Genomic DNA, 27,165 nt, shown 5'->3' with positions numbered 1-27,165 from the left:
TGGAGGGGAGCCGGGGGGGGAAGGGTCGGAGGAGAGTGAAGCTCCGGGGCCCAGCGGCCTGCAGCAACGCGGGAGGGGTGGGGAAGCTCGGCGGCCTTCTCCCCGGAGGGTGAGTGCGGCCTCCAGTCCTGCTACGGTGAGCGCAGAGGAGGTGCGGCTCCTAGAGGAAATGGCCGCCCAGGCTGAGCGCAGGCACACTGAGCTCATGGCTGCAGTGGCAAGGATGCCTGACTCCATAGAGTCACTGTCAAGGAGTGTGCAGGAATTCGGGGCAGCACAGGCCAGGAGTCTGTAGGACTTCGCGGCAGCACAGGCGGCTTCTAGCCAAGTGCTCAGTCGTGCCGTCCATTCACTGGCTGGTGTCATGCGGACACAGACCAGGGCCACACGGGCACTAACTGCTGCCACCCTCGCTGGATCGGCCAGGCATTGCCAGGGCACTCGCCGCGCCGCAGCAGCCCAGCAGTCTGTGCTTCAGCAGTTTGCTGCGCATGCTGCAGTGCTGGCCCGTGCGAGTGCCAATGTCTCAGGCGACCAGGGAGTACCTGTGATCTGTCAGGTTGGCAGCTTTCCTGCAGCCGACACTGCCACTCCTCCATTGCAGCTGCCACCAGCCGCTGGACAGACTGCTGCCGCCCAAGCAGAGTTGGAGCAGTCAGCAGCCGGCCCCTCCAGGGCCAGAGCTGGTCCAGGCGGACCTCCAAGGGCATCTGCCGTCTCGCCATCTGACCCTCAGCAGCCTTCCCCCAGCCTCGCTGCAGCCACTGGGGTCCCATTGAGGAGGAGCTGCAGGGCGGGCAGGGGCCAGTCACGGATGCGAAAGGCATCACCCTCGCAGGCCAAAAAGTAGAAGGTGTGGCCAAATGTTTTGTTTCACTTGTAATTGCCGAGACTGGTGTATTTGTTTTTTTTTTGAAAGGCCGAGACTGGTCGATTTGTGTTTTTTGAAAGGCCGAGACTGGTCGATTTGTGTTTTGGGGGGGGCGGGGAAAAAGGGGGCTTCTCTCCATTAGTTTGTTATGTGGGAAGGGCACAGAGGTATCAAAGTAATAAATGTTCTTAAATCGCACTGTCCATGCTTTCTTTTGGAAGTCCTGGTTGCCCTGCTCGGCTGAGGGCTTGTGGAACGGCTAGATTCATCTTGTGCCATTGGCACAAGCCATTCCCTGAGAGGGGGCCTAGAACCGACGTGCAATAAGCCGCCGACGGGCGGCCCTTGCACTTTCTGCCTCCCTGCTGTGCTGGTCCTCCTCCTCCTCCTCCTCTGGTGGTCCTCCAATGTCTGGTGGCAGTGGCTGAGTCCTGCGGATAGCCAGGTTGTGCAGCATGCAGCACACGACCACGAAATGGGAGACTCGCTCAGGCGAGTACTGTAGGGCTCCTCCGGAACGATCCAGACAGCGGAACCGTTGCTTCAGGACGCCGATTGTTTGCTCAATGATGTTCCTGGTTGCTTGATGGCTGTCATTGTATCCCTCTTCAGCAGGGGTGCTGGGCGCACGGAGCGGGGTCATCAGCCAGGTGCACAAAGGATAGCCTTTGTCCCCGAGAAGCCATCCTCGTGGGTGAGGCTGGGCCTGGAACATGTCTGCCACAGAAGTCTGGCGCAGGATGAAGACATCGTGGCTGCTGCCTGGAAAGCGGGCATTGACAGCTAGGATGAGCTGCCTGTGGTCACACACCAACTGCACGTTGAGCGAATGGTAGCCCTTCCGGTTGCGGTAATCCTCGGCATTCTCTAGAGGTGCCCGCAAAGCCACATGCGTGCAGTCAATGGCGCCCTGCACCATGGGGAAGCCCGTTAATGCTGCAAAGCCCATTGCATGCTGTTGCTGCTTGTCAATGGCCATGGAGAAGGAGATGAACTGACGTCTCCTTCTGAAAAGGGCATTGGTCACCTGGCGGATGCAGCAATGTACGGCAAACTGGGAGATGTTGGAAATGTCCCCAGTAGTGGATTGGAAGGAGCCGGTGGCATAGAAGTTGAGAGACACCGTCACCTTCACTGCCACCGACACAGACGTCCTGCTCCTCAGCTGTGGCTGCAGATCTCCGCGAAGCAGGTGGCAGATCTCAGTGACCACCACCCTTCGGAATCGCAGCCTCCGAACACACTGCTCGTCAGACATGTTCAGATATGAGAACTGCTGGCGGTATACCCTGGGTGGGTAAGGCCTCCTTTGCCAACGCCTGTTGCCCCTTCTCCATCTGGCCCCGCAGCGACTGGGAACCGTTCCCCTCTACCAGTCGCTAGGGGCGCCAGGCGCACAATAGGCCGGCGCCACTGAATTTCCTGTTTGGGGCGCACAAAGGGCGTTGCACGATGAAATGACGTCAGGATCTGCGCGCGCAGCTGAGCACGCGCAAAGGCTTTGCGCCGCCACTAAATCTTTACTGAAGTTGGGGAGAGGCGCAGATCGCGCTGCGCCCGGCCGCTAGCCACCTAGCGCCCCACATCTCCTCCTCCTAAGGTGCTAGCGGCTGGCGCAAACAACTGAATTTCTAGGCCATAATGTTTAGGGAGCTGGAAGAAGAAAATGGCCATCTTCTGACATTAGCTATGCCTGGGGTTTTTAGAAACATAGAAAAATAGGAGCAGGAGTAGGCCATTCGGCCCTTCGAGCCTGCTCCACCATTCAATGAGATCATGGCTGATCCTCTATCTCAATACCATATTCCCGCTCTCTCCCCATACCCCTTGATGCCTTGTGTCTAGAAATCTATTAGAAACATTTTATTTAATTCATTCTCGGGATGTAGGAGTCTCTGGCAAGGCTGGCATTTATTGCCCATCCCTAGTAATCTTGGGACAGGAATATTGAAAATATGTAGGTACCCCCCCCACCCCCATGGAGATGCAGATGCTGCCCAAGTTGTTTCATGCACTCTTAATGTCCTAGTTTTGAAATCATGCCAAGTACCCAACAGGAGTTGTGACTGTTACTTCACACGCAGATGGACAATGACAATCATGTTCTCTTTAAAGCAGACACTGCTTATGTAACTTACTCCCATGCGATAGCTGCGACCATCAGGAGATACATCATGTAATGAGCTGAGCCATCCCAGTAGCAAATCATATGACCGTGGCCTGTACTCAGGTAAGGTCCTCCCTGCACAATAAAAATAAAAAGGCAACCGCTGTATTTACAAGAGTCCAATAACATTTAGCGTCAGAGCGCCTGATTTTATTACTTGGTTTATTAAACCATTTCTTCGTAATTGACAATATCAATAATATCAAGGCAAGATCATAACTAAGTTTTTCTCTTCTGTAAAAATGTAAATAAATTAACCTAGTAATTAAAAAATAAGTGTTTGAAAGCCATCACTGAGAACTCTCATTCCCATTAATTGAAGATTCCCAGTCCCTACATAAGGTGTAAATAAATCTGATTACAGGGAATCGGACAAGTTCAATATTGGTCTACGCGGTCATCACAGAGGTCACTGCTAATTTTATCACAATGTTCACTGATTGGTATTGAGGCCATTTGTTAACATTGCTCTGAACCTTATAAAACTTTGGTTGCTTCAGGTTTCCTATCTCTACTTTTATGTTACCTACATACAGTAGCACAAACCCGCGACCTCTTCCACCTAGAAAGGACAAGGGCAGCAGGCACATGGGAACACCACCACCTCCAAGTTCCCCTTCAAGTCACACACCATCCTGACTTGGAAGTATATCGCCGATCCTTCATCGTCGCTGGGTCAAAATCCTGGAACTCCCTCCCTAACAGCACTGTGGGAGTACCTTCACCACACGGACTGCAGCGGTTCAAGGCGGCAGCTCACCACCACCTTCGCAAGGGCAACTAGGGATGGGCAATAAATGCTGGCCTTGCCAGCGACGCCCAGATCCCATAAGCAAATTTTTTTTTAAAACATGAAAACTAGACAGGTCGTCGGACTCAAGGTTTGCTGAAGGAAAATTTGAAGCCCGTAACATCTGAACAGACTACCATAGGTTCCAGAAATCCTTGGGCATGAATTAAAATCTGGAAATGATCTACAGTGGAATACCTTTGCAGGAACATCTTGTTCAACATGTCGAGAATCTTAAGCACTGTGTGAGTTTTAATTCTACATTTATCAAGCTCTGCTACATTCTTCAAAAAAAAATCATCAGAAAATAAGACTTGTGTTTCTTTAGCACCTGTCACAACCTCAGGACAGCCCAAAGTGCTTTAAAGCCAATGACGTTCTTTTGAAGTGTAGTCACTGTGTTGTAATGTGGGACATGCGGCAGCCAATTTACGCACAGCAAGCTCCCACAAACAGCAATGTGACAATGACCAGAGAAGTTGTTTTATTGATATTGGTTGAGGAATAAACATTGGCCAGGACACCGGGAAGAACTCCTCTACTCTCCTTAAAAATAGTGCAGCGGGATCTTTTACGTCCACTTGAGAGGCCAATCGGCTCGACGTCTCAGCTGAAAGATGGATCTGGCTTTCTTTAACAGAACTAGAATGATCTACATTGGCTCCCAGTCCAGCAATGCCTCAAATTTAAAATTCTCATCCTTGTGTTCAAGTCCTTCCAGGGCCTCACCCCTCCCCACCTCTGTAACCTCCTGTAGCCCTACAACCCTTCAAGAACTCTTATTTTTTTCGCCCCTCCATTGGCGGCTGTGCCTTCAGCTGCCTAGGCCCCAAGCTCTGGAATTCCCTCCCTATACCTCTCTGCCTCTCTATTCTCCATTAAGATCCTCCTTATGTGGCTTAGTGTCAAGGCTCTATTTTGATATGGTGAACTATTATTTTCCAGAATTTAATTCATGCTGAAAAATCTCTGGCCGGAATTTTCCAGGGTGGTAGCGGGCGCAATCGATGGTGGGTCGGGTGGGAAAGTTGCTATTTTTGACAGCGGGTCGGGAACCCACTGTCATCTCGCGTCCATGCACCTTTCCCCAGGCGCGTCCATCATCGCGGAGCCGACCCGACCGGCTGCGGCAGGGGACCCAATTGAGATGATTATCAGGTAGTTTACAGGCACTGAAGAGCCTTTTCCCCCTACTTTTTTAAATTTCCCTGCATGGCCACGGGATTCACACAGCTCAGGACCACCTCTGTCAACCTGAGGCGGGAGTTCCGTGGCCATTGCTCCAGCTGATTACATGACAGCATCAAATGTTCAGTGAAAGCTCCACCTGACAGATGATCACTTTCCTCGGGCAGAAGCTGTTGCTCAGTCCATTTCCAGCACAGATTCTGCAGGCTGCAAGTGTTTCCAGCAAAGTCTCCAGTATCACCTCATTGGAAGAACTCTCTCACCACTGACAGAATGTTTCTGTCATCTGTACTTCACCTGCCATCTATTCCATCAACATGGGTGCTGTTTATACTGTCTCACCTTGGTCCTCAGAATCGGACCACGATGAGCCCCAACACCAGCAGCACCAGGCACACCAGCAGCACCAACCTTCTTCGCAATCACCGAATGCTGCACAGGACAGAGAGCATCAGCACCCGAGCACATTGCTGCCCGGGAGGCCAGGGATGGCCTCACCATGGTCAGATTTAGTTAACTTTACACTGTACACCCATATGGCTGCCACATGATGCGCCAAGTTGGCACCACCCCACACCAACGCCATAAAGAATCCCTACAATGACCAAGCCATTCCTTTCACACTCATCACCATTGCAGGGGGTACAGTTACGTCTCACCATTCATTGCAACTCACTAAGCCACTTCCAAAGGTACACACAAATCTGCCCCAAGTGTTGAAAATAAAGATTTTTATGTCTGACGCCACATTAGCAGAAACTTTACATAAACATTATATAAAACACCAAGTGGCTACCATTGTGTGTTGTTAGTTGGTATGATTGCACTAGGATGAGGGTGAGTGTGAGGGGTGGCTAGTGAGATGGGGATGTGATAATGTAAATAGAGAGATAGGGATGGGTGGACGTGCAAGGTATGTTTGTGTAAGGATGTGCAGGAGTAGGGTAGGGATGTGCAGGAGTAGGGTAGGGATGTGCAGGAGTAGGGTAGGGATGTGCAGGAGTAGGGTAGGGAAGGCAGAGTGATGGGGATGTGATGAGAGGGACAGCAGGAAGAGGTTGAGTGTGGCTTTGTAATAATGTTTCGTGATCTACTGAGATCATTTAAAGGTTTGTGGCACTGCAATACATCCCTGCTTGTGACCTCCTCTGCAAACTGCAACCAGGCTGTCTTGGTCTCCTGGGGAGGTCTCTTCCACCCATCGGAAGGGAAGAGGACCTCCCTGCGTACTCTGACTATGGAGTGAGTCATCAGAGAACCTGGGTGCAGTCCTCTGCCTCTGTGCAATCATTGTCAGTGTTTGCAGCACGCCAATGCACTGACAGCACTGTTAGATTAAACTTCAAATGGTCCCTTTAAGGATACCAGCTGAAAGCACATCATGAATGATGTCACCAGACCCGCTCCATCTCATTGGGCCGGGTAACGCACAGGGCGGGCTTAATAGGCTCCATTAAAGGTAAGTTAATTTTCAACAGCAGGATGGAGCCAGCAGCGGGGCCGCGACCCGCCACGGACACCGCCCGCACCGGACCCGCTCAGGTAAGCAAAATTCCGGCCTTTGTAACTGGCAACACGACATAAGTGTGCTTCCATTCTACGGAACCATAAAAGAGTTTTACAGCACAGAAGGAGGCCATTCGGCCCACTGGGTCTGTGCCAGATCTTTGCTGGAGCAATCCTAAATAAATCATACTGCCCGGTTCTTTCTCCACAGCTCTGTATCTTCCACTGCTTCAAGTGTTTATCAAATATAGATATTCACTAGCATAGAAGAAATTAATGTGCAAGGGCAATTGTAATAAACACAGTTTGCTGTTCATGGATTTCATGTCAGCCCAAGTATCTAATGCTGGGGTTCACCAGGAGCATTGAGAAGAGAGCAGCTCTCACTATAAACATTGGGCTCAAGCTAGCTGCAACATGACTGAATGTAACGGTTGTGTGTCCACACAACGGACCAAAATGCAATTCCCTCTAGCAAGAAAATTGGAGACACAGAGATTTAAAGAGGGCTGGAGATAACAAGTCAGGGGAATAAGCAAAATGAAATGAGAGAAACAGAGAGAGAGGAAGAGAAAGAGAGGGAGAAAAAGACGAGGAGAGAGAAAGAGACAAGGGGAGAGAGAGAGCGAGATGGAGGGGGTGACCGTCTTTAAGTTTACAAATTCTTATCCTTGTATTTAAATCACTTCATGGCCTTGTCCCTCCCTACTTCTCCAGTCTTACACCCCCCCACCAAAAAAAAATTCTCCATTCCTCCGATTGGCCTATTGTGCATCCGTCACCCACCATTGGTGGCCTTCAGCTACCGAGGTCCCACTCTCTAGAATTCCTAAGACCCTCCACCTCCTTTAAGATCCTCCTTAAATCCCACCTCTTTGACCAAGCTTGAAAAATAAGGGAAGTTTCCCTGCTTTAATTATTTGTAACAAAATACGAAAATGTGATCTTTATACATGGGTTTATGATTTCACTAAAAATAGCACGAAGGAAATCGTCACCCAAGGTTATTCAGAGGATAAAGGAAATACAAGTTATCTCTGCCTAGCATAGTTAATTCCTAGATTCAGCAGCAAAGAGAGACATCATTCCCTCGAGGTCTGTCATTAAACCCCTCGCAGCCCTGGAAAAATGCTTGTGTCTACAACTTAATTTGATTCAATGCAACTGACACACACTGAATACAGTATAAGTAGGGAGAATAGGGGGGTTATATACAAGTATCGATTTCTGAACAATATTGCATCTTTAGTAAGTAATTTTGCTTTTTTTAAACTTGGTCTCAACCATATTATCATAGATCACCACTCCCAAAGTAGTACCCCCACAGGATAGGGATCCTTCCTGACTCAATCTACCAGGTAAGGATTGTCCAGCAGACAAGACAGATTTCCCAAAGTCTAAGGGACATTTTGATTTTGGGTGATATTATTTTCTTTTTTTTGGAAATGAAACTCAGGAGGGATGTATAATGGGGCGGCTGATCCGACATCGCCTGTTTCACACCCAAAGTCAAAACTACCCCGTAAATCCTTTGCAGAGGATACACAGTTATTGCTTACCTCTTTCAAGTAATGGGTCATGAATCCATCAATGATTCCATCCTGCTCAAGTCCTATAATGAGGTCCACTACACTGGTGAAGGCAAACACTGCATAAACTGCCGTGAAGAAAATAGCACACAATTATCATGGGAATCAGGGATTTTCCAAAGTATAAACTGCACAAAATTGACTGAATTATGGTGAAAATAAACATATACAAATCCAATGTTTCTTTCCTTCAGTAATACTCACTATAGAATAAAGGGTCCTTCGGAGGTTTCTTTTTTACCAGAAAAAATGCCGTTATTGCAATCGAAATCAAGACCAACATTGCAACAATAAGGATTGTCCGGGGGCTGCCAAAGGAAAAAATAAAAGTCAACTGGTTTAAAAGAAAAAGTTTCATTTTATCTGATATTTTGTTAAAGAGTCTGATTTTTATTATTAAAAAATGTAACCATGTCATTCAACAACAACAACTTGCATTTATATAGAGCCTTTAACGTTGTAAAACGTCCCAAGGTGTTTCACAGGAGCGTTATCAAACAGATTTTGACACCAAGCCACTTAAGGAGATACTAGGGCAAGGCTTGGTCAAAGAGGTAGGTTAAAAGGAGCGTCTTAAAAGGAGGAAAGAGAGGTAGAAAGGCAGAGAGGTTTAAGGAGGGACTTCCAGAGCTTAGGGCCCAGGCAGCTGAAAGCACGGCCGCCAATGGTGGAGTGATTAGAATTGAGGAATTACATTATGGTATTACATAGAATGTAGAGCACAGAAACAGGCCATTTGGCCCAACTGGACTATACTGGTGCTTATGCTCCACATGAGCCTCCTGCCACCCCTCTTCATCTAACCCTATCCGCATAACCTTCTATTCCTTTCTTCCTCGCACTTATCTAGCTTCCCCTTAAATGCATATGTGCTATTCGCCTCAACTACTCTTTGTGGCAGCGAATTCCACATTCTAACCATTATGGTTATGGACCAAGTCTATATGATGAATAATGGTACATTCTGAATGAAGACAGTCTTTATAGTTCCCACCCCTTTAAGAACAGCCACAGAAAAGTTGAATTTAATTAGGATCCGTGACCAAGAGTGCCACTGGATTTTTGCAATATAAATACAATGAAGTACTTTTGGAGTCACTGTGGTAATGTAGGAAACGTGGCAGCCAATTTGCACACAGCAAGCTCCCACAAACAGCAGTGTGGTAACGATCAGGTAATCTGTTTTTTTTTTAGTGATGTTGGTTGAAGGATAGATATTGGCCAGGAGACCGGGGAGTACTCCCCTGCTCCTCTTCAAAATCGTGCTGTGGGATCTTTTGCGTCCACCTGAGAGGGCCGGCAGGGTTTCGGTTTGACGTCTCATCCAAAAGACAGCACAGCACATCCTCAGTGCTTCAGTGGAGTGGCAGCCTAGATTTTGTGCTCAGTCTCTGGTTTGGGAGCTTGAACCCACAACCTTCTAACTCAGAGGCGAGAAACATAGAAACATAGAAGATAGGAGCAGGAGTAGGCCATTCGGCCCTTCGAGCCTGCTCCGCCATTCAACGAGATCATGGCTGATCATCCAAACCCTAGCACCCGGTCCCTACACTGACAGCCATCCCACCCAAGCCCTATCCCCATAACCCTACGTATTTAATCCCCCCTAACACTAAGGGCCAATTTTTATCATGGCCAATCAACCTAACCCGCACATCTTTGGACTGTGGGAGGAAACCGGAGCACCCGGAGGAAACCCACGCAAACACGGGGCGAATGTGCAAACTCCACACAGACAGTCACCCGAGAGTGCTACCAACGGAGCCACATCAGACATCATACTGTGGAGTCACGAATAATACACTGGATGGTGTGATACTGCCCCATATACTACAGTGAAGTGTCAGGCTTGATCCATGGACTAATCTCAGCTAAAAAGGCAGTAGAGATAATGCAATTGGCCTCGGTATCCCTTGAACTCGAGTGGGAAGGGGAACTAGCAGCCGCCTGGACAACCTCTCCTAGTCACTATCTGGTCACTCCCAACTGATGCACGTCAGGATTAAAACACACTCAGCTCTGATGGTTCCCATGGTTAAACTGTCCAACATTCATCGCTCAGGGTCACACATGAAGAATGGCCAGAAGTGATACGGGACTGAAGGACCCCTTCTTCCTGTGGGACTATAAATGTGGGGCTGTAAGACAACTAACACCGGTCAACCCATGCCCTGGCAAGAAGCCAACACCTTCTGAGGAAGAGAGAACTTGCATTTATATAACGCTTTCCACAATCTCAGGACATCCCAAAGCGCTTTACAGCCAATGAAGTGCTTTTGAAGTGTAGTCATTGTTGTAATATAGGAAACACGGCAACCAATTTACACACAGCAAGATCCCACAAAATCCAATGAGATAATGACCAGATAATCTGTTTTAGGTGTTGGTTGAGGGATAAGTATTGGCCAGGACACCGGGGCGAGCTCCCCTGCTCCTTTTCGAATAGCGCCATGGGATCTTTTACGTCCACCTGAGGGAGCAGACGGGACGGGGAAGAAAGGGAGAGAAAAGGCTCCAGAAACTAGACAAAAAAAGTTATCAGTATAGGACTAAACATTTTGGTAGAGTGCAAATACCACACTTGACCAAAATTATGCTAGTGATAGATTTACTTACAAAATAAATGTTAGATACAATTAATATTTCAGTAGTGACAGTACATTGCAGGGGTTATCCAAACACTTTAGGCCTTGATGGACTGATAACAGCTTCATACTAATGGTGTAATATTCCAGATATATAGGTATATATTGTTGCACACAATGCAAACCCTTAAGTTCCAACTGCCAGCAACTCCAGCAGACACAGTGATTAGGAAGAAAGATCCTATACAGGACTAGTCAGATATATAAAAAAATCTGCTTAATACAAAAACTACAAAGCAAGCTTATTTTGGCCCAGTATGATACTTAATCAAACACAGATTACAAATGCCAGCTAAAATGGTACTGGGCGCAGGTCTGAACGCTCAGTTTCCACTGTATCATGTTCCTGTGCTTATTAAACAATGCTGAACAGCTTGCTACATGTTGGCCACACGCTACCCACCCTTCCTGCATCCGCTACTTTAATGGACTTTTTAAAACAATAATAACATGCCTTCCTCAATTTTGCTGCACTTCAACACAGCACAAGGACAAATCCAGATACAAAGACAAGTCTGCACACCAGCACCGACTTACCTGCTGTTTGTAGATAAGAAATTAAACAGATAGGTCACTGGAATTGACACGAGAGATAACACAAAGACCCTAGTGGCGGAGGAAGCAGTCATTTTTTTTTTAAGCAGAAATTGAAATTATTATTAGTCGTAACTGCAATTGCTTTGTTCTTTTCAAAAACTATTCTGCTGCAATTCCGTCACATGGGACTCCAGCATTTGTACTCTCTCCCTGGTTCCTGTCAAGGTTATTACAAAGGGAGCCAGAGAATGTATTGCTCCTTCCAAACAGAACTGCAACTTCCTCTCTCCTCTCTCACCCAGGCTTCAAAGGGCAAAGCACCAAAATAATAATAGGGTAATAATAATGCAAGCCCAGTGGTTGTCTTGGGGACCCGCTCTCTGTGGGATGGAGGTTCTGGTTCTGATCGCCTTCTCACAATCACATTCCTGCTGAAGGCTGGACGGGCTCCAGATCCCCGAACGTCAGTACACCGCCCAGCTGCCACTCACAGCCCGGGCCAGCAACACACCAGAGACCTTTTGGATCCGCTGTGTGTTTTGTTGCAGAGTGTATGTAGGAGGATGAAAAAGCATCGTGTATTTGATAGTGCGATTTTGCATGCATTTTTTTAAGCTGTATGCGGTGTGACCTTCATCTGTGTAGCTTGCAACCTCTTTTATGTTAAAATCAGTGATTAATGGCTGATGTCGTCATCAAGAGGAATTAGTGCCCCACCCCCTTTCTTAAAGGGGCACAACCAATAAATTATACAATTAAGTTTTAAATATTAATCTAGGGTTTTTAAGCTTTTTTACAGTCCAATTGTTCGGTTGGGAGAGCGGGAGGCTCCGCTCGGCGATGCAGAGAGCCCTGCAGATGGAGAAGAATGTCAACCAGAGTCTGCCGGATCTGCACAAACCCTCCACTGGGAGCGCCGACCCTCATCTGTGTGAATTCCTGGAGACCCGCTATCTGGATGAACAAATGAAGATGACCAAGAAGCTTGTAGAGACTGGGACCCCCTGCCTTGTAGGGGTGAGGGGCTTGTGACTTTGTACAAAGAGCTGAGACTTGAGCTCTGTAAATGTGATTTACTGTAAAATGTTCCAAAAAAAAATTATACAATTAAAAAAAAATTAAACTTAACAAGTCTAATTACAATTTGGTCCCAGGGGTGATGATGCATGCCAGTGCCCACCGGTCGCGGAAGGCCTCAAGCGTGCCGGAGGACACCGCGTGCTCCATCTCCAGGGACAGCCGGGCACGAACGTAGCTGCGGAAGGGAGGCAGGCAGTCGGGCCAAACGACCCCCCTCGACTGCGCGCTGCCTGGACCTGTGAATAGCCACCTTGACCAGGCCCAGGAGCAGTCCTACGAGGAGGTCCTCCGACTTACCCGCTCCCCTCCGTCTGTGCAGATAACAACCGTTTTAAAGTTAAAGCATGGCCATTTCTCCACATTTCCTCTCCTCTCTCCTCTCTTCCCTTTCCCTCCCCTCCCCCCGTGACCGAGGTCGCAGGTACTCCTTGTATGTCAAGCAAGGCACCCTCATATTTATGCACCTGTTTCTAATTGTCTCCCCCTCCCCTTCAAAGTCCCTCTTTTGATAGGACCAGTCAAAAATAAACAAATAGACTGTAATTAATAAAACTTTAAATAATCCTTAGTAAATCAAATTAAAATTTGGTTATCCCTTCAAAGTCATGTTTCCATTTTATATACATCAAAGTTTGCTGATGAGACCAAATTAGGGAACAAGACGAGTGAGAAGGAGATTGGCACATTATATGTGACATATGCAGTTCAAATTTGAAAAAATACATTAGTACCTTATCATTTCCTCGACACAGAAACAGGAGTAGGCCATTCAGCCCCTGGAGCATGTTCCACCTTTTAATGACATCATGTGTGATCTGTATCTTAACTCTATTTACCTGCCTTCGTTCCCTATCACTTAATACCCTTATCTAACAAAATTCTATCAATCTCAGTTTTGAAATTTTCAATTGACCCCCCAGCCAACTGACCCTCAGCTTTTTGAGGGAGCGATTTCCAGATTTCCACTACCCTTTGAGTGAAGAAGGGTTTCCTGACATCCCCCCAGAACGTCCTAGTTCTAATTTTAAGGATAAATTTAGGAAGGATATATTGGCCTTGGAGGGGGTGCGGCGCAATTTCACCAGAATGACGCCAGGACTAGACTCGTATTCCCTTTGATTATAGAAGATTAAGGGGTGATCTAATTGAGGAGTTTATGATGATAAAGGATTTGATAGGATAGATACAGAGAAACTATTTCCTCTGGTGGGGGTGTCCAGAACAAAGAGACTTGGACATATATCGCCAGTGGGTCAAACTCCTGGAACTCCCTACCTAATAGTACAGTGGGAGAACCTTTACCGCACGGACTACAGTGGTTCATGAAGAAGGCCTATCACCACCTTCTCAAGGGCAACTAGGGATGGGCAATAAATGCCAGCCTTGTCAGCAATGCCCACATCCTGAAAGAATAAAAAGAAAATATCAATTGCAGTCAGATGCCGGTGCACACATCTGGTGTTTCTAAGGGACATGTATGTATGCCTCGATTCATGGTATTCTGGGGGTGACTGATGTGCTTTTGGCCACAGTATGGCTAGAGTCTGATTTAGATGGGTGAAAAAGAAGCAGGACTTTTAATACTGTTGCAGTATGATGCGCTGGAGAAGAATGGTTTCAATGTTAATGGAGTAAATCTTCCTGGAAATATTAAGGCGTGTTAACGACGCATGCCGTTATTAATGTGCAATTTGACCAGCAAGTTCAGGGGATTAGGAGATACGGCACGAATTGCGAATTTGCAGAACGTGCTGGTCGATTTACGCCGCTCCGCTCTTTGCGTTGCACAAACAGCATCTCGCCCCCAACTTCCCCGTTATTTTTAAGAACTTGCTGGATTTACACATTAATTGCCCATTAAACTCGCCACAGAAAGTTAGAGCTCATAATTAATAGTGGAAGTACCTTTATAATGACAATAATTGTTAATGCAATGTCAATCGATCTCTCCGGCCCAGGAAGGGAACAGTTTAAACTGTTGAGACTCAGTCCTGCATGTAGTAAATTGTTGTTTGAGATTTTAAAATGTCAAATTTAAATGCTTTAATTTTTTTCTTACTTTTCCTTTCTGTCTTTTTTTTTGCTCTCTCTTAATCCAAACTTTCTTTCCCTCTCTTTATTTCTCTTTCTGTACCTGATTTGACTCTAATTCACCTTTCTTCTCCGTCGTCCCTCTGTTTCTTTCTCATTGCTTAAATCTCATTTGTTAAGAAGATAGACTGTTGGTCCTGTCCTTCACCAAGGTCCCAGATGCCTCGTTGCCCTCACCACACCGCTATCAGCTTGCACTTCCAGCAAGTTATGGTGCAAAAAAGTTTCGAGCTGAAGTGTGCAGGAAATGGTCAAACGGGGCACACCGCGAGATGTCCTGCTCCAGCTAGGTCTGTGCCAATGTATCTGTAACTTGTACAGCAAATAGGCTAAAAAAAGAGCAAAGCCAATGTTGGTCCAGTGGAGCCGTCTGTGGTGCTCATTGGTGATGCTATGCAGGAGCTCAGCAAGTTGCCCAGAGTCAGGACGGATGTGCGTAGAGCAGTACTGAGTCACCCACATAGAGTTACTCAGGTTACAGCTGTAGGATGAGCTGAGCAGGACTGACAGATTTAGCATGTAGTTGCAAACAGAGACCATTAACTCATAGAGCAGGAGCACTCCCCCTGCTCTACAGCAATCCTGAAGCCAACAACAACTTGTATTTATATAGCGCCTTTAACGTAGTAAAACATCCCAAGGCGCTTCACAGGTGTGTTATAAGACAAAAAATTTGACACCGAGCCACATAAGGAGATAATGGCCCGTGATTTCCGATAGGAGGCTTCCTGCGTGCGGAGGCCTCCTATCGGAAAAAAATCTATGCCCTTACCTGAGGGCTCCCGAGGTCCGGACACTTCCGCTCCTGGGCCTCTCCACAGTCGAAATGCGCAGGACCCACGTATCCCAGGGGCGCAGGCGGTTCGCGAGCGTCCCTGGGATCACGTGGGCCAGACCAGCCAATAGGAGAAGAGAATCTCCCTTCATACTTTTGACAGATAGACCTGTCAAATATATGAATGGAGATCACCCCAAAAACACATCAAAACACATCATTTTTTTAAAATCACGTTTTTAAAATAAGTTAAAATTACATTAAATTAAATATTTTAAACAAAAATTAAATTAAAAAAAAATAATAATTAAAGTTTTTTACGAGGCTAAAAATAAATTTACCTTTTTTAAAAGTATTTTTTAATTATAAATGAGTGGAAATTAAAAAAAAAAAAATTTCAGCTTCGCATGCCTGAAACCGGCATTTCCAATGTCCCTACGGGTGTGTACACGCGCGTACACAGCCGTAGGCATCGGAAAATACGGGCCATTAGGGCAGGTGAGTAAAAACTTGGACAAAGAGGTAGGTTTTAAGGAGCATTTTAAAGGAGGAGGGAGAGGTAGAGGGGTGGAGAGGTTTAGTGAGGGAATTCCAGAGCTTAGGGCCTAGGCAGCTGAAGGCACGGCCGCCAGTGGTGGAGCGAATAAAGTCTGGGATGCTCAAGAGGCCAGAATTAGAGGAGCGCAGATATCTCGGGGGGGGGGGGGGGTGTGGGGCTGAAGGAGATTACAGAGATAGGGAGGGGTGAGGCCATGGAGGAATTTGAAAACAAGGATGAGAGTTTTAAAATTGATGCGTTGCTTAACTGGGAGCCAATGTAGGTCAGCGAGCACAGGGGTGATAGGTGAATGGGACTTGGTGCGAGTTAGGGCACAGGACAGTTTTGGATGACCTCAAGTTTACGTAGGGTAGAGTGTGGGAAGCTGGCCAGGAGTGCGTTGGAATAGTCAAGTCTAGAGGTAACAAAGGTACAGATAAGGGTTTCAGCAGCGGATGAGCTGAGGCAGGGGCGGAGACGAGCGATGTTACGGAGGTAGAAATAGGCGGTCTTAGTTATGCCGTGGATATGTGGCCAGAAGACCGCTGCCAGCCTCACGATTGCCTCCCCTCCCGTTCCCCCTTCGATCACCTCCCCGTCCCGGTCACCTCCCTCTCGATCGCCCCCTCACTCTCGATCGTCCCCTCACTCTCGACCGCCCTCTTACTCTCGACCACCCCTTCCCTCTCGATCGCCACCCCCCGGGATCTTCCTCACGGCCACTGCCAGCAAAGCAGTGGCCCTAAATTTACACCCGCTTTGCCGGCAAGCTGCCTGGGGCACACAGCAGGTGTCCGCAGTCCGCCAGTCTAATCTGAGAGAGGCCCAATATCGAGTGTGCCCCAGGCCTACCTGTTCCAGTGCAGGGATCATTCCCTGTGCCGAGTTCATGCTGGCAAGTCGGCGCTATCAAATTTCACCCCACATATTTCAAACCTTTGAGGCCTGATTCAATCCTCATTGTTTTCTAAGTATTTGTAGCATCATTAACTTGTGTTTTACTTGCTTCTATGTAATTAACCTATTTGTGAATAAATCTCTTAATTTTATCCTGAATGTAACAGTCTAACAGTGTGGTATTTACCATGTTTTAGAGCAGTCAGCAGATGCTGGTAGATATCCCATGTGGTTCCCCAGTGTTTTAGGTGAAGGGTAATTATCAGCCCTGTGACATGCTATCTCATTCAGGGCATGCATAATAGCAAAATTTGCAGGGCTATGGGGAGAGAGCAGAGGAGTGATATTAATTGGATAACTCTTTCAAAGAGCCGGCTCAGGCATGATGGGCCGAATGGCCTGCTGTGCTGTATGACTCTATGATAAGAGTGCTGAGTTTGATTGGTGGGAGACTTGGTCTGCTTGTGGAAATTGTCTTTGCTGGTGAATACAAGTTAAGAATCTTGGGAGGAAGCCCGAATCTTAACATTCAGCATCGAAGTAAACATAAACCTTCCTGTCCAGGTCTGGCACAAACATCAGTCTCCCTCAAAGACACAAATAATCATGTCCCAAACATTTTTGCCTTAAATTTTTATTTAACACTTTAAGCTATAAAGTGTTGAAAAAAAATTAAGGGGGAAAAATTGGGTTGCTTTGCGCCTCCCGGCAACGGGGCGCAAAGCAACTAGCACCCGGGCACGGCGCCGCCCACGCCTCCCGCGAAACTCAGCAGGAGGTTAGTGGCGGCGCTAACCAGTAGCGCCCCGCGTCGCTGCGCCGCCAGCGATGACGTCATGGCCGTGCGCAGCATCCCGCTCATGCCCCAGCCGCAATCTTCGGAAGCGCCCCGTCTTACCGCCAGACACTATGTCCGATGGGGTCAGGGGGGCCTACCTGCGGCCGGAGAGGTGCTATTTAAAGGCGAGGTGCGGGGTGGCCATTTTTGTTGCTGGCCACCTGCCAGCACCTGCCTGCGCTCCCGTCTCCGGTCTCCTGAACGCCCCTCCCCCCCCCCGCAGAGTGCCGGCTGCGCTCCAAGAGCCCGGCACTTCTCTTGAGTGCCGGGCTCTTTTGCCAGCACTCCCGATCCCCGGGGGCCTAGCTTGGCCCCGGGTCGCACTGCGCAAGGCCCCTCCCCTTTAAGAAGGGGTGGAAGGCCTGCAATACCGCGGTGCGATGTGTCACAGCGCCACGTAGCACCGCGATATTGACTCGCAGTGCCCCAAGAGGGATGCGGGGTGCTTCCAGTAGCACTCCGCTTCCCTCTTGGGGCGCAACCACTCAATTTCCGGCGCGGGGGCGCTAATTTTTCCGGGACACTGCAAAGTTAGCGCCCCATCAATTTTTAGCCCTAAATCTTTAAAAAAAATATTTTCAATTGCTCATGCCTCACTGTTGTTATTTTCTGCCTAGCACCATGTGAAGGGGCTGTCATGGTGTACTCTGGTTATTGTAGTTTGACAGGAGCAGTATGACAAGTAAAAGAAAACAAAGAACTTGCATTTATATAGCACCTTTCACCACCTCAGGAGATCCCAAAGCGCTTTACAGCCAATGAAGTGTAGTCACTGTTGTAATGTAGGAAACGCAGCTGCCAATTTGTGCACAGAAATCTCCCACAAACATCAGTGAAATAAATGACTACATCATCTGTTTTATTGATGTTGGTTGAGGGATAAATATTAGGCAGGACACGGGGAGAACTTCCCTGCACTTCTTTGAAATGCCATGGGATCTTTTAAGTCCATCTGAGAGAACAGACGGAGCCTCAGTTTAATGTCTCATCTGAAAGACAGCACCTACTGACAATGCAGCACTCCTTCAGTACTGTACTGGAGTGTAAGCCTGGATTGATGTGCTCAAGTCTCTGGAGTGAGAATTGAACCCACAACCTTCTGACTCAGAGGTGCAAGTGTTACCACTGAGCCATGGCTGACAGCGAGAAACAATGTGGTCACTAACAGTACTTGAAGAAAATTTGTTGAGCAATTTTATTGGTTGGTCTAATGGTACTTGCAGGCTTGTAAATGTGAAAGCAAAATTGATGATTTGATTTGTGGTAATTGGTAACTTACCTACCTGAATAGTGAATGGAACTGGAGCACTTCAATCCATATAGCTAACTTAACAGAGAGTGGTTGCATTACAACAGTGACTGCACTTCAAATATAATTCATTGGCTGTGTAGCAATCTGGGATGTCCTGAGGACATGAATAGTGCTATATAAATACAAGGGTTTTTTTTAGTTCATGGGATGTGGGCATCGCTGGCAATACCAGCATTTATTGCCCATCACTAGTTGCCCTTGAGAAGGTGGTGGTGAGCCGCCTTCTTGAATCGCTGCAGTCCGTGTGGTGAAGGTACTCCCACAGTGCTGTTAGGGAGGGGGTTCTAGGATTCTGACCCAGCAACGATGAAGGATCGGCGATATATTTCCAAGTCAGGATGGTGTGTGACTTGGAGGGGAACTTGGAGGTGGTGGTGTTCCCATGCGCCTGCTGCCCTTGTCCTTCTAGTAGAGGTCGTGGGTTTCGGAGGTGCTGTCGAAGAAGCCTTGGCGAGTTGCTGCAGTGCATCTTGTAGACGGTACACACTGCAGCCACGGTGTGCCAGTGGTAAAGGGAATGAATGTTTAAGGTGGTGGATGGGGTGCCAATCAAGCGGGCTGCTTTGTCCTGGATGGTGTCGAGCTTCTTGAGTGTTGTCGGAGCTGCACTCATCCAGGCAAGTGGAGAGTATTCCATCACACTCCTTACTTGTGCCTTGTAGATGGTGGGGAGCCAGGAGATGAGTCACTCACTGCACAATACCCAGCCTCTGAGCTGCTCTTGTAGCCACAGTATTTATGTGGCTGGTCCAGTTAAGTTTCTGGTCAATGGTGGCCCCCAGGATGTTGATGGCAGGGGATTCGATGATGGTAATCCCATTGAATGTCAAGGCGGCAGTGGTTAGACTCTCTCTTGTTGGTGATGGTAATTGCCTGGCACTTGTGTGGCGTGAATGTTACTTGCCACTTATCAGCCCAAGCCTGAATGTTGTCCAGGTCTTGCTGCATGCAGGCACGGACTGCTTCATTATCTGAGGAGTTGCGAATGGAACTTAAAACTCCTGACCTTATGATGGAGGGAAGGCCATTGATGAAGCAGCTGAAGATGGTTGGGCCTAGGACACTGCCCTGAGGATCTCCTGCAGCGATGTCCTGGGGCTGAGATGATTGGCCTCCAACAACCACAACCACCTTCCTTTGTGCTAGGTATGACTCCAGCCAGTGGGAAATTTTCCCCTCGATTCCCATTGACAATCACCATTTTTTGCATTACAGCAGGTGATGCCTTTAAGACGTGTAACACTACAGATGTCTGTTAGGCACAAAACTTGTAATTACCTTGTCCCTGAGGTTCCATTGTTGGATACTGGCATTCACCTGAAATGTCTCTGGCCACTCTCTTAGTGAAGGCATTATTCCATTTAAAATAAATAGGTTAAACAAAGATTTCAATGATTTCATAATATCTGTAAGATCAACATTGTTTAAAATGAATTTTTATTGTAATTATGGTATCAAAATACTTTACCTGCTAATTGCTTTAAAATTTGAATATATTCTGTGGATTCCCCCCCTAAACCTCTTCACCACTCTACCTCTCTCTCTTCTTTTAAATGCTCCTTAAAACCTACCTCTTTGACCAATCTTTTGCTCACGATCTAATGTCCCATTTTTGGCTCGGTGTCAATCTTTGTCTGATTACACTCCTGTGAAGCACCTTGGGACATTTTACTATGTTAAAGGCGCTATATAAATGGAAGTTGTTGTTGTTTTTGATATACATTGATGACTTGGACTTGGGGGTACAGGGCACAATGCTGAAATTTGCAGATGACACGAAACGTGGAAGTGCAGTAAACAGTGAGGAAGATAGTAATAGACTTCAAGAGGACATAGACAGGCTGGTGCAATGGGCGGACACAGATGAAATTCAACGCTGAAAATTTTTGTGAGGTGATATATTTGAATGAGGAGAGACAACACATGCTAAATGGTACAATTTTAAAGGGGGTGCAAGATGAGAGAGACCTGGGGGTGTTTGTGCACAAATCTTTGAAGGTGGCAGGACAGGTTTACAAAGCAGTTAATAAAGTGTATGGGATCCTGGGCTTTATAAATAGAGGCATAGGGCTCGATTTTCATTGGGCCGTTGAGGCGGGATTGGAGGCGTGTAGGGGGTTAAAATCGCAAAATCGGGGGGCACGAAACCATCCCGCCCCCAACCCACCTCCATGCCAGTTTCAAAGGAGGCAGATACCCGACCTGTGCTGGGAGCCGCCTCCCCGAGGCGGGAAGGGGATTAGTGCCAATTAACTGCCTGTTAACAGGTAGTTAACAGACAGTTTTAGCCTAATCACTATTTTTATCCCTGAAGTGTGGGATTCCCAATGGCTCCAAACCATGCCAAGTTAGCAAGGCGGACCGTCGGGCTGAAGGGCTTGGAGGATGCGAGATGTCCGGTGTTCAGGTGAATGATGTGTGCATGAGTGCAGAGGTAAGTGTGTTTGGTGTGTGTAAAGTGTTTAAATAAGTTTTACTTACCTTTATTTACCTTTACAGCCTTCCTTCCTTCAGGTCTCGGGAGTCCCTCATCTCACCGGCACAGAAAGCAGAATGGCTGCGAGCTGTCAAAAGTTGCAGCATTCAGCTTTCTGTTCTGGAGAGATCTCTAAATCAGCCTGAGAGGAAGGAATTAACTTAGTGTACAGATTCTCAGTGTTTGACAGCTTCAAAGAGCTGTTAAACGTTGATATTTCATCTGTCAAAAGCTCTTGACAGATGAAGTGTCAATCTGTGACATCACCTGTTGCCGGGTGGCCCTTAATTGGCCTGCTGAGCCCACTGGGTGGACTCAACAAGGTCAATCAAGTGAAAATCGCGTGGGTTGGCCACAACTCGATGGAGGCGGGACTACAACCCCGAAAGTTGTAGTCCCGCCTCCTACACGCCTCCAGTATCAAAATCCAGCCCATAGAATACAAAAGTCAGGAAGTTATGCTAAACCTTTATAAAACACGAGTTCAGCCCCAGCTGGAGTATTGTGTCCAATTCTGGGCTCCACACTTTAGGAAGGACGTGAAGGCTTTGGAGAGGGTACAGAAGAGATTTACTAGAATGGTTCCAGGGATGAGGGACTTCAGTTACGTAGATAGACGAGAGAAGCTGGGGTTGTTCTCCTTAGAGCAAAGAAGGTTAAGAGGAGATTTGATAGAAGTGTTTAAAATCATGAAGGGTTTAGATAGAGTAAATAATGAGAAACTGTTTCCAATGGCTGAAAGGTCGATAATGAGAGGGCACAGATTTAAGGTGATTGGCAAAAGAACCAGAGGCGACATGAGGAAAAACTTTTTTGTGCAACGACTGGTTAGGATTAGGAATCCACTGCCTGATAGGGTGGTGGATACAGATTCAACAGTAACCTTCAAAAGGGAATTGGATAAATACTTGAAGGAGAAAAAATTGCAGGGATATGCGGAAAGAGTGGAGAAGTGGGACTAACTGGATTGCTCTTCGCAAGAGCCAGTGCAGACTCGATGGGCCAAATGGCCTCATTCTGTGCTGCACTATGCTATGGTTTTTACATAGTACTGTAATGGTTATGTTACTGGACTAGTTATCCAGAGGCCTGGACTAATCCAGAAAACAGAAGTTTAAATCCCACATGGCAGTTTGAGAAACTGAATTCAGTTTTAAAAAAAATTTGGAAATAAAAAACTGGTGTCAGTAAAAGTGACCGTGAATCTGTTGGATTGTTGTAAAAATCCAACTGGTTTACTAACGTCCTTGAGGGAAGGAAACCTGTCGCCCTTACCCAGTGGTGGCCCATATATGACTCCAGTCCCCCACCACCGTGGTTGACTCTTAACTGCTCTCTGCAGTGTATCAAAACTTCTATCAACGGTTCCAGAAGGCTCACCACCACCACCATCAATAAATGCCAGCTTTGCCAGCGATGCCCACATCCCCAGAATGAATTAAAAAGAAAAACATTCACCTCAGCAGTTAGGTGGAAGAAACCTGACAGATGCCTGGGACATGATTGCACGCCCATCCCTTCCATCCCAGAACAGTGTGAAATCTTGATAAAAGATCAGTTTGCAAATGTGTCCAGTGACTACATACAGTTTGCAAATTATATGTTTTGCTTTTCACATTTACTGATAGATTTTTCATGGCAATACACATAGGCCTAGAAATTCAGTGCCCTTAGCGCCGATTTTGCGGCGCTAGAGGGCCTAGCGCTGCAATTGGCGCCGGCGCCGAAATTGCCTGGGGCCCTTCCGCCGCGGTAGACCGGTAGCGCTGCGCCGGCACCGATGACGTCATCGGTGTGCGCAGCGTCCCGGTTGCCATGCCGACGGGCCCCAGCGCCGAAATTCAGTTGCGGCCGCCTCGCCCGTGGCAGCCGCAACTAAGACTCTGGCAACAGAGTCTTACATGACTTTGCGCCGGCGCATTAAAGGCCCCGCGGCGGCCGGCCGCTTTCCCGCCGGCCGCCTGGCCGCAGCTCCCTCCCCGGACTTCCCCCCCCCCCCCCCCCGGAACAGAAGCAAGCCCGGCACTTGTCCGAGGTGCCGGGCTCATTTTTAAAAAGATTTTCGCGGGCCGCGGCCGGGTGCAGGCAGCTCCTCCTTAAGGGAAGGAGGAGGCCTGCACTTCCCGAATCTGCCGCACCGCAGCGGGCGCCGCAGCGCCGGAATAGCGCCAAAATTCAGCGCGTTGCGCCAGTTTTCAGGCGCAAACAGCTCTCAGCAGCGCCGGCAGCCGTTTGGGCGCAGAACTATTGAATTTTGGGCCCGACCAGCGCGACTTAGCTCCGGCACTAACTTCCGGCGCTAAAGCCCTGGCTGCGCCAAAACTCAATTTCTAGGCCATAGACAATCAACAGGTGCACTGGTTTAAAATGTTAGTCATGTGCTGCTGGACTCATTGTAATCACATCATTGGTTGAAGTGTCTCTCATCTATAACCGCAATCTGATTGGTTACGTGGCTCTACAGGACGAGAAACATAGGCCGGAATTTTCTGGGGCCTGTGCGGGCACGATTGGAGGCGGGTCAGGAGGGAAACTTGAAAAACCTTGAAGCGGGTCGGGAACCCGCCATCATCCCACTCCCCACGTGCCTTTCCCTCGGGGGCATTTGCCAGCATGGCAGCGACCCGAACGGCAGAGGCAGCCGAGCTAATTTAGATGATTATGAGGTGCTTGTCAGACCCTTAAGCATCTTTTTAACCCTACCTTTCAAATTTCCTTGGATGAGCATGGGAATCATGCAGCTCGGGAACCACGTCTGTGAACCTGAGACGGAAGTTCAGTGGCCATTGATCCAGCTCATTAGTGCACAGCACGGCAAGTACAATAAAAACTCGCAGATGACAGCTGGTCATTTTCCTAAGGCAGATGCCATTGCTGAGTGCATTGTCAGCACAGATTTAGCTTTCTAGTGTTTCCAGCAAAGTCGCGATCCACTGTCATTTCATTGGTACAACCTATCACACCATTGACAGATTGCTTCTGTCATGACTACCTGACCTGCCATCTATTACATTAGAATGGGTACCATTTATACTGTCTCACCTTGGTCCTCAGAATCGGACCACGATGAGCCCCAACAACAGCAACACCAGGCGCACCCCAGCAGCATCAACAACAACACCACCAACCTTCTCCTCAACTACCTGATGTTGCACAGAACAGAGGGCATCAGTGCAGGGCTGCACCGCGCCGGAAGCGATATCCCCAACACAGGGTATACAGGCAGAGGATGAGCTTCCTCAACATGACAGAGCAGCAGTGCCAAGGGAGGCTCAGGTTATCGCGCCAGGTGGTCGCAGACATTTGCAGATTGCTGGAGCAAGACCTGCAGCCCAGAAGAGCGGGTGGACACGCCTTACCAGTGGCTGTCAAAGTCACCAGCACCCTCAATTTCTTCGCCTCAGGCTCCTTCCAGGGATTTGCAGCAGACATTTATGGCATCTCACAGTCGGCCGCCCACAGATGCATCACATTGGTCACCGATGTCCTCTGACAAGTCAGTCAATTATATCAACTTTGGCACTGATGAAGCCAGTGTTACTCAGCAGGTGCTGGCCTTTGCCGCTCTGACTGGCTTCCCATGGGTGCAGGGCATCATCGACTGCATACATGTGGCCATCAGGGCACCCCATCATCACCCAAGAGTCTTTGTCAACCGCAAGGGTTTCCACACCCTCAATGTGCAGCTCACCTGCAACCATAGTAAGATTATTATGCATGTGTGTGCCATATTCCCTGGCAGCTGCCATGACTCTTTCGTCCTGCGCCAGTCCACCTTCCCTCAGCTCTTCGCTCCTCCAAACAATCTTTCTGGCTGGCTGCTTGGCGACAAGGGCTATCCACTGAAGACGTGGCTCATGACACCCTTGAGGAGGCCAAGTACTGAGGCCGAGGAGAGATATAATGAAAGCCACATTTCCACCAGATGTGTCACAGAGCAGACAATAGGTATGCTGAAAATGCCCTTCAGTACTCACCAGCCAGGGTCTCCAAAATTGACGTGGCCTGCTGTGCCCTGCACAACATAGCACAGCAGCGAGGGTTAGCACTACATGAAAAGTAAAGCACTGAGCGCACAGCCTCTTCAGAGGAAGAGCATCAGCTGGAAGACGAGGAGGAGGAGGAGCAGGAGGAACTTGTGGTCCAGATCCCACCAGCACCCGAGCATATTGCTGCCCAGGAGGCCAAGGATGGGCTCATCATGGCCAGATTTACTTAACTTCACACATTACACCCATATGGCTGCCACATGCTGCGCCAGGCTCCCAGCACCCCACACCAACACCATAAAGGATCCCTACAATGACCAAGCCATTCCTTTCACACTGACCACCATTGCTGGAGGTAACGTTATGTCTCACCATTCACTCCAACTCACTAAGCCACTTACAAAGTTGCACACAAATTTGTCCATGACCGGAAAGTGGTGAAAATAAAGTTTTATGCGTGACATCACAGTAATGGAAACTTTACAGAAACATTTATTAAAACACCCTTGTGCATCCACTTGTGTTTCATCTTTTTCTTACGCATGCTTCTACAAGGTGCTACCCATGTGGCTTCAGCAGAGGTTGAGGCAGCCTGCTCACTTCCCTGCTGCAACCCCGCCAACATCTGCTCCTGCTGCGACTGTGCAGGGGCAGACTCTGCCATCGCGATCCGAGGAGTCATCTGAGACTCTGACTGGGGGGGGGGAGGGGCAACAGGGGCGAGCACTTTGAGAGGAGCCCCCACTTCCATGTCTCCTCTCACCATCATCCCTCTCGTGGGCCACCCGCACTTCCCTGCTAGCAAGGAGCTGGAGAGCACTTTGCTGCACATCAGTGAGGCCACAAGGACCCACGTCTACATTGATATCCCTCCTAGACAGGAGGTCTATGAGTGTCTGCCATCTATTCTCCAGAGATAGCCATCTATTCTCATTAGCTAGCATGTGCTCCTGTGAGTGGCGCATTAGCTGCTCCATACAGGTAGCCATCCTTTCCATATAAGAGCCGACAGTCTCCATCGCCTGTGACATGGTGGTGCTCATGTTGGAGATTGACTCCTCCATTCTTTGGACATTTGCATACATCGCGGTCGCAAAACCTGTCAAAGCCCTCTTTCTGGATGGCCCAGTATTGGAGGCTCAGCGTCTGCATGCAGCTGAGCAGAGCTGGCAGCGTCCTGCGCCCTCTGGCGAGGAGTCTCCACTGCTGTCCCTGTCAACACCGTCTGCTCTTGCTCACTTGAGTTGTGAGACGCCAGGTGACATCACTACTCTATCTCGCGTGGGACCCACCGAGCTGTGCGTATCTGCACTGGTGCTGGGTGCGCTTATGTCTGGTGACGGCGCAACCTCAGAGGCTGGAGGCTCCACTGAGGAGTCGTCTTTCTCTTCCTCCTGGACAGTGGGGGTGGTGGGGGGAGGCGGGGGCTCTTGATGAACCTGTGGGAGAGTAAAGAGATGAGTTAGATATGTCATATCAAGAATGGGTACAGATACCATTATGCACATGATGAACATTCACTGGCTGCTGACTTCAGTCCCTACACGAGGGATTGCTGTATGCCATGTGGCTGTAGGAAATGTCACCAGGTTGCTGAGATGTCCCTCTCTCTCAGTCTCCCATCTCCAGCTGCTCTCCGACTTCAGAAACTTCCAAGGCAACCTCATCAATGACGTCATCAGACCCGCACCATTTAATAGGGCTGGGTAACATGCAGGGCTGCCTTAATAGGCACCAGTGCAGCTCAGCCATGGTGCGCGCGGAGAAGGAGCTGAAGATCCACTTCAGCCCGGGCTGCGTGCGACTGCAGGAGGTGAGCAGGCGGGGGGCCGGCCTCCCCCTCACACACACCCCACGAGGCCCATGGCAACTCCAG

The 27,165-nt window shown here is 48.4% G+C and overlaps 1 protein-coding gene across 3 annotated transcripts in view; it reads right to left on the bottom strand.

Annotated features, from left to right (window-relative positions):
* The window catches only part of LOC147100121 (transmembrane 6 superfamily member 1-like), a 179,930-nt gene that overhangs the window by 57,158 nt on the left and 95,607 nt on the right, over positions 1 to 27,165 (bottom strand). Inside the window, exons 1-4 of one of the 3 annotated variants that reach the window (XM_085968843.1) lie at positions 11,294 to 12,231; positions 8,316 to 8,419; positions 8,082 to 8,179; positions 3,010 to 3,113 (exon numbers count right to left, since the gene is read on the bottom strand). In XM_085968843.1, the coding sequence (XP_085824969.1) occupies positions 3,010 to 3,113; positions 8,082 to 8,179; positions 8,316 to 8,419; positions 11,294 to 11,385 (398 nt within the window). In that variant the 5' untranslated portion in view covers positions 11,386 to 12,231. Of the gene's footprint in view, positions 1 to 3,009; positions 3,114 to 8,081; positions 8,180 to 8,315; positions 8,420 to 11,293; positions 12,232 to 27,165 lie in introns of those variants that run through there. The other 2 variants (XM_085968841.1, XM_085968842.1) reach the window with 2 other exon arrangements.

Source organism: Somniosus microcephalus, chromosome 27 (genome assembly GCF_052327205.1).
Source record: "Somniosus microcephalus isolate GS21.2 chromosome 27, FLI_Smic_1.0, whole genome shotgun sequence".
Lineage (NCBI taxonomy): Eukaryota > Metazoa > Chordata > Chondrichthyes > Squaliformes > Somniosidae > Somniosus > Somniosus microcephalus.
This window is presented reverse-complemented; position numbering and strand designations above follow the sequence as displayed.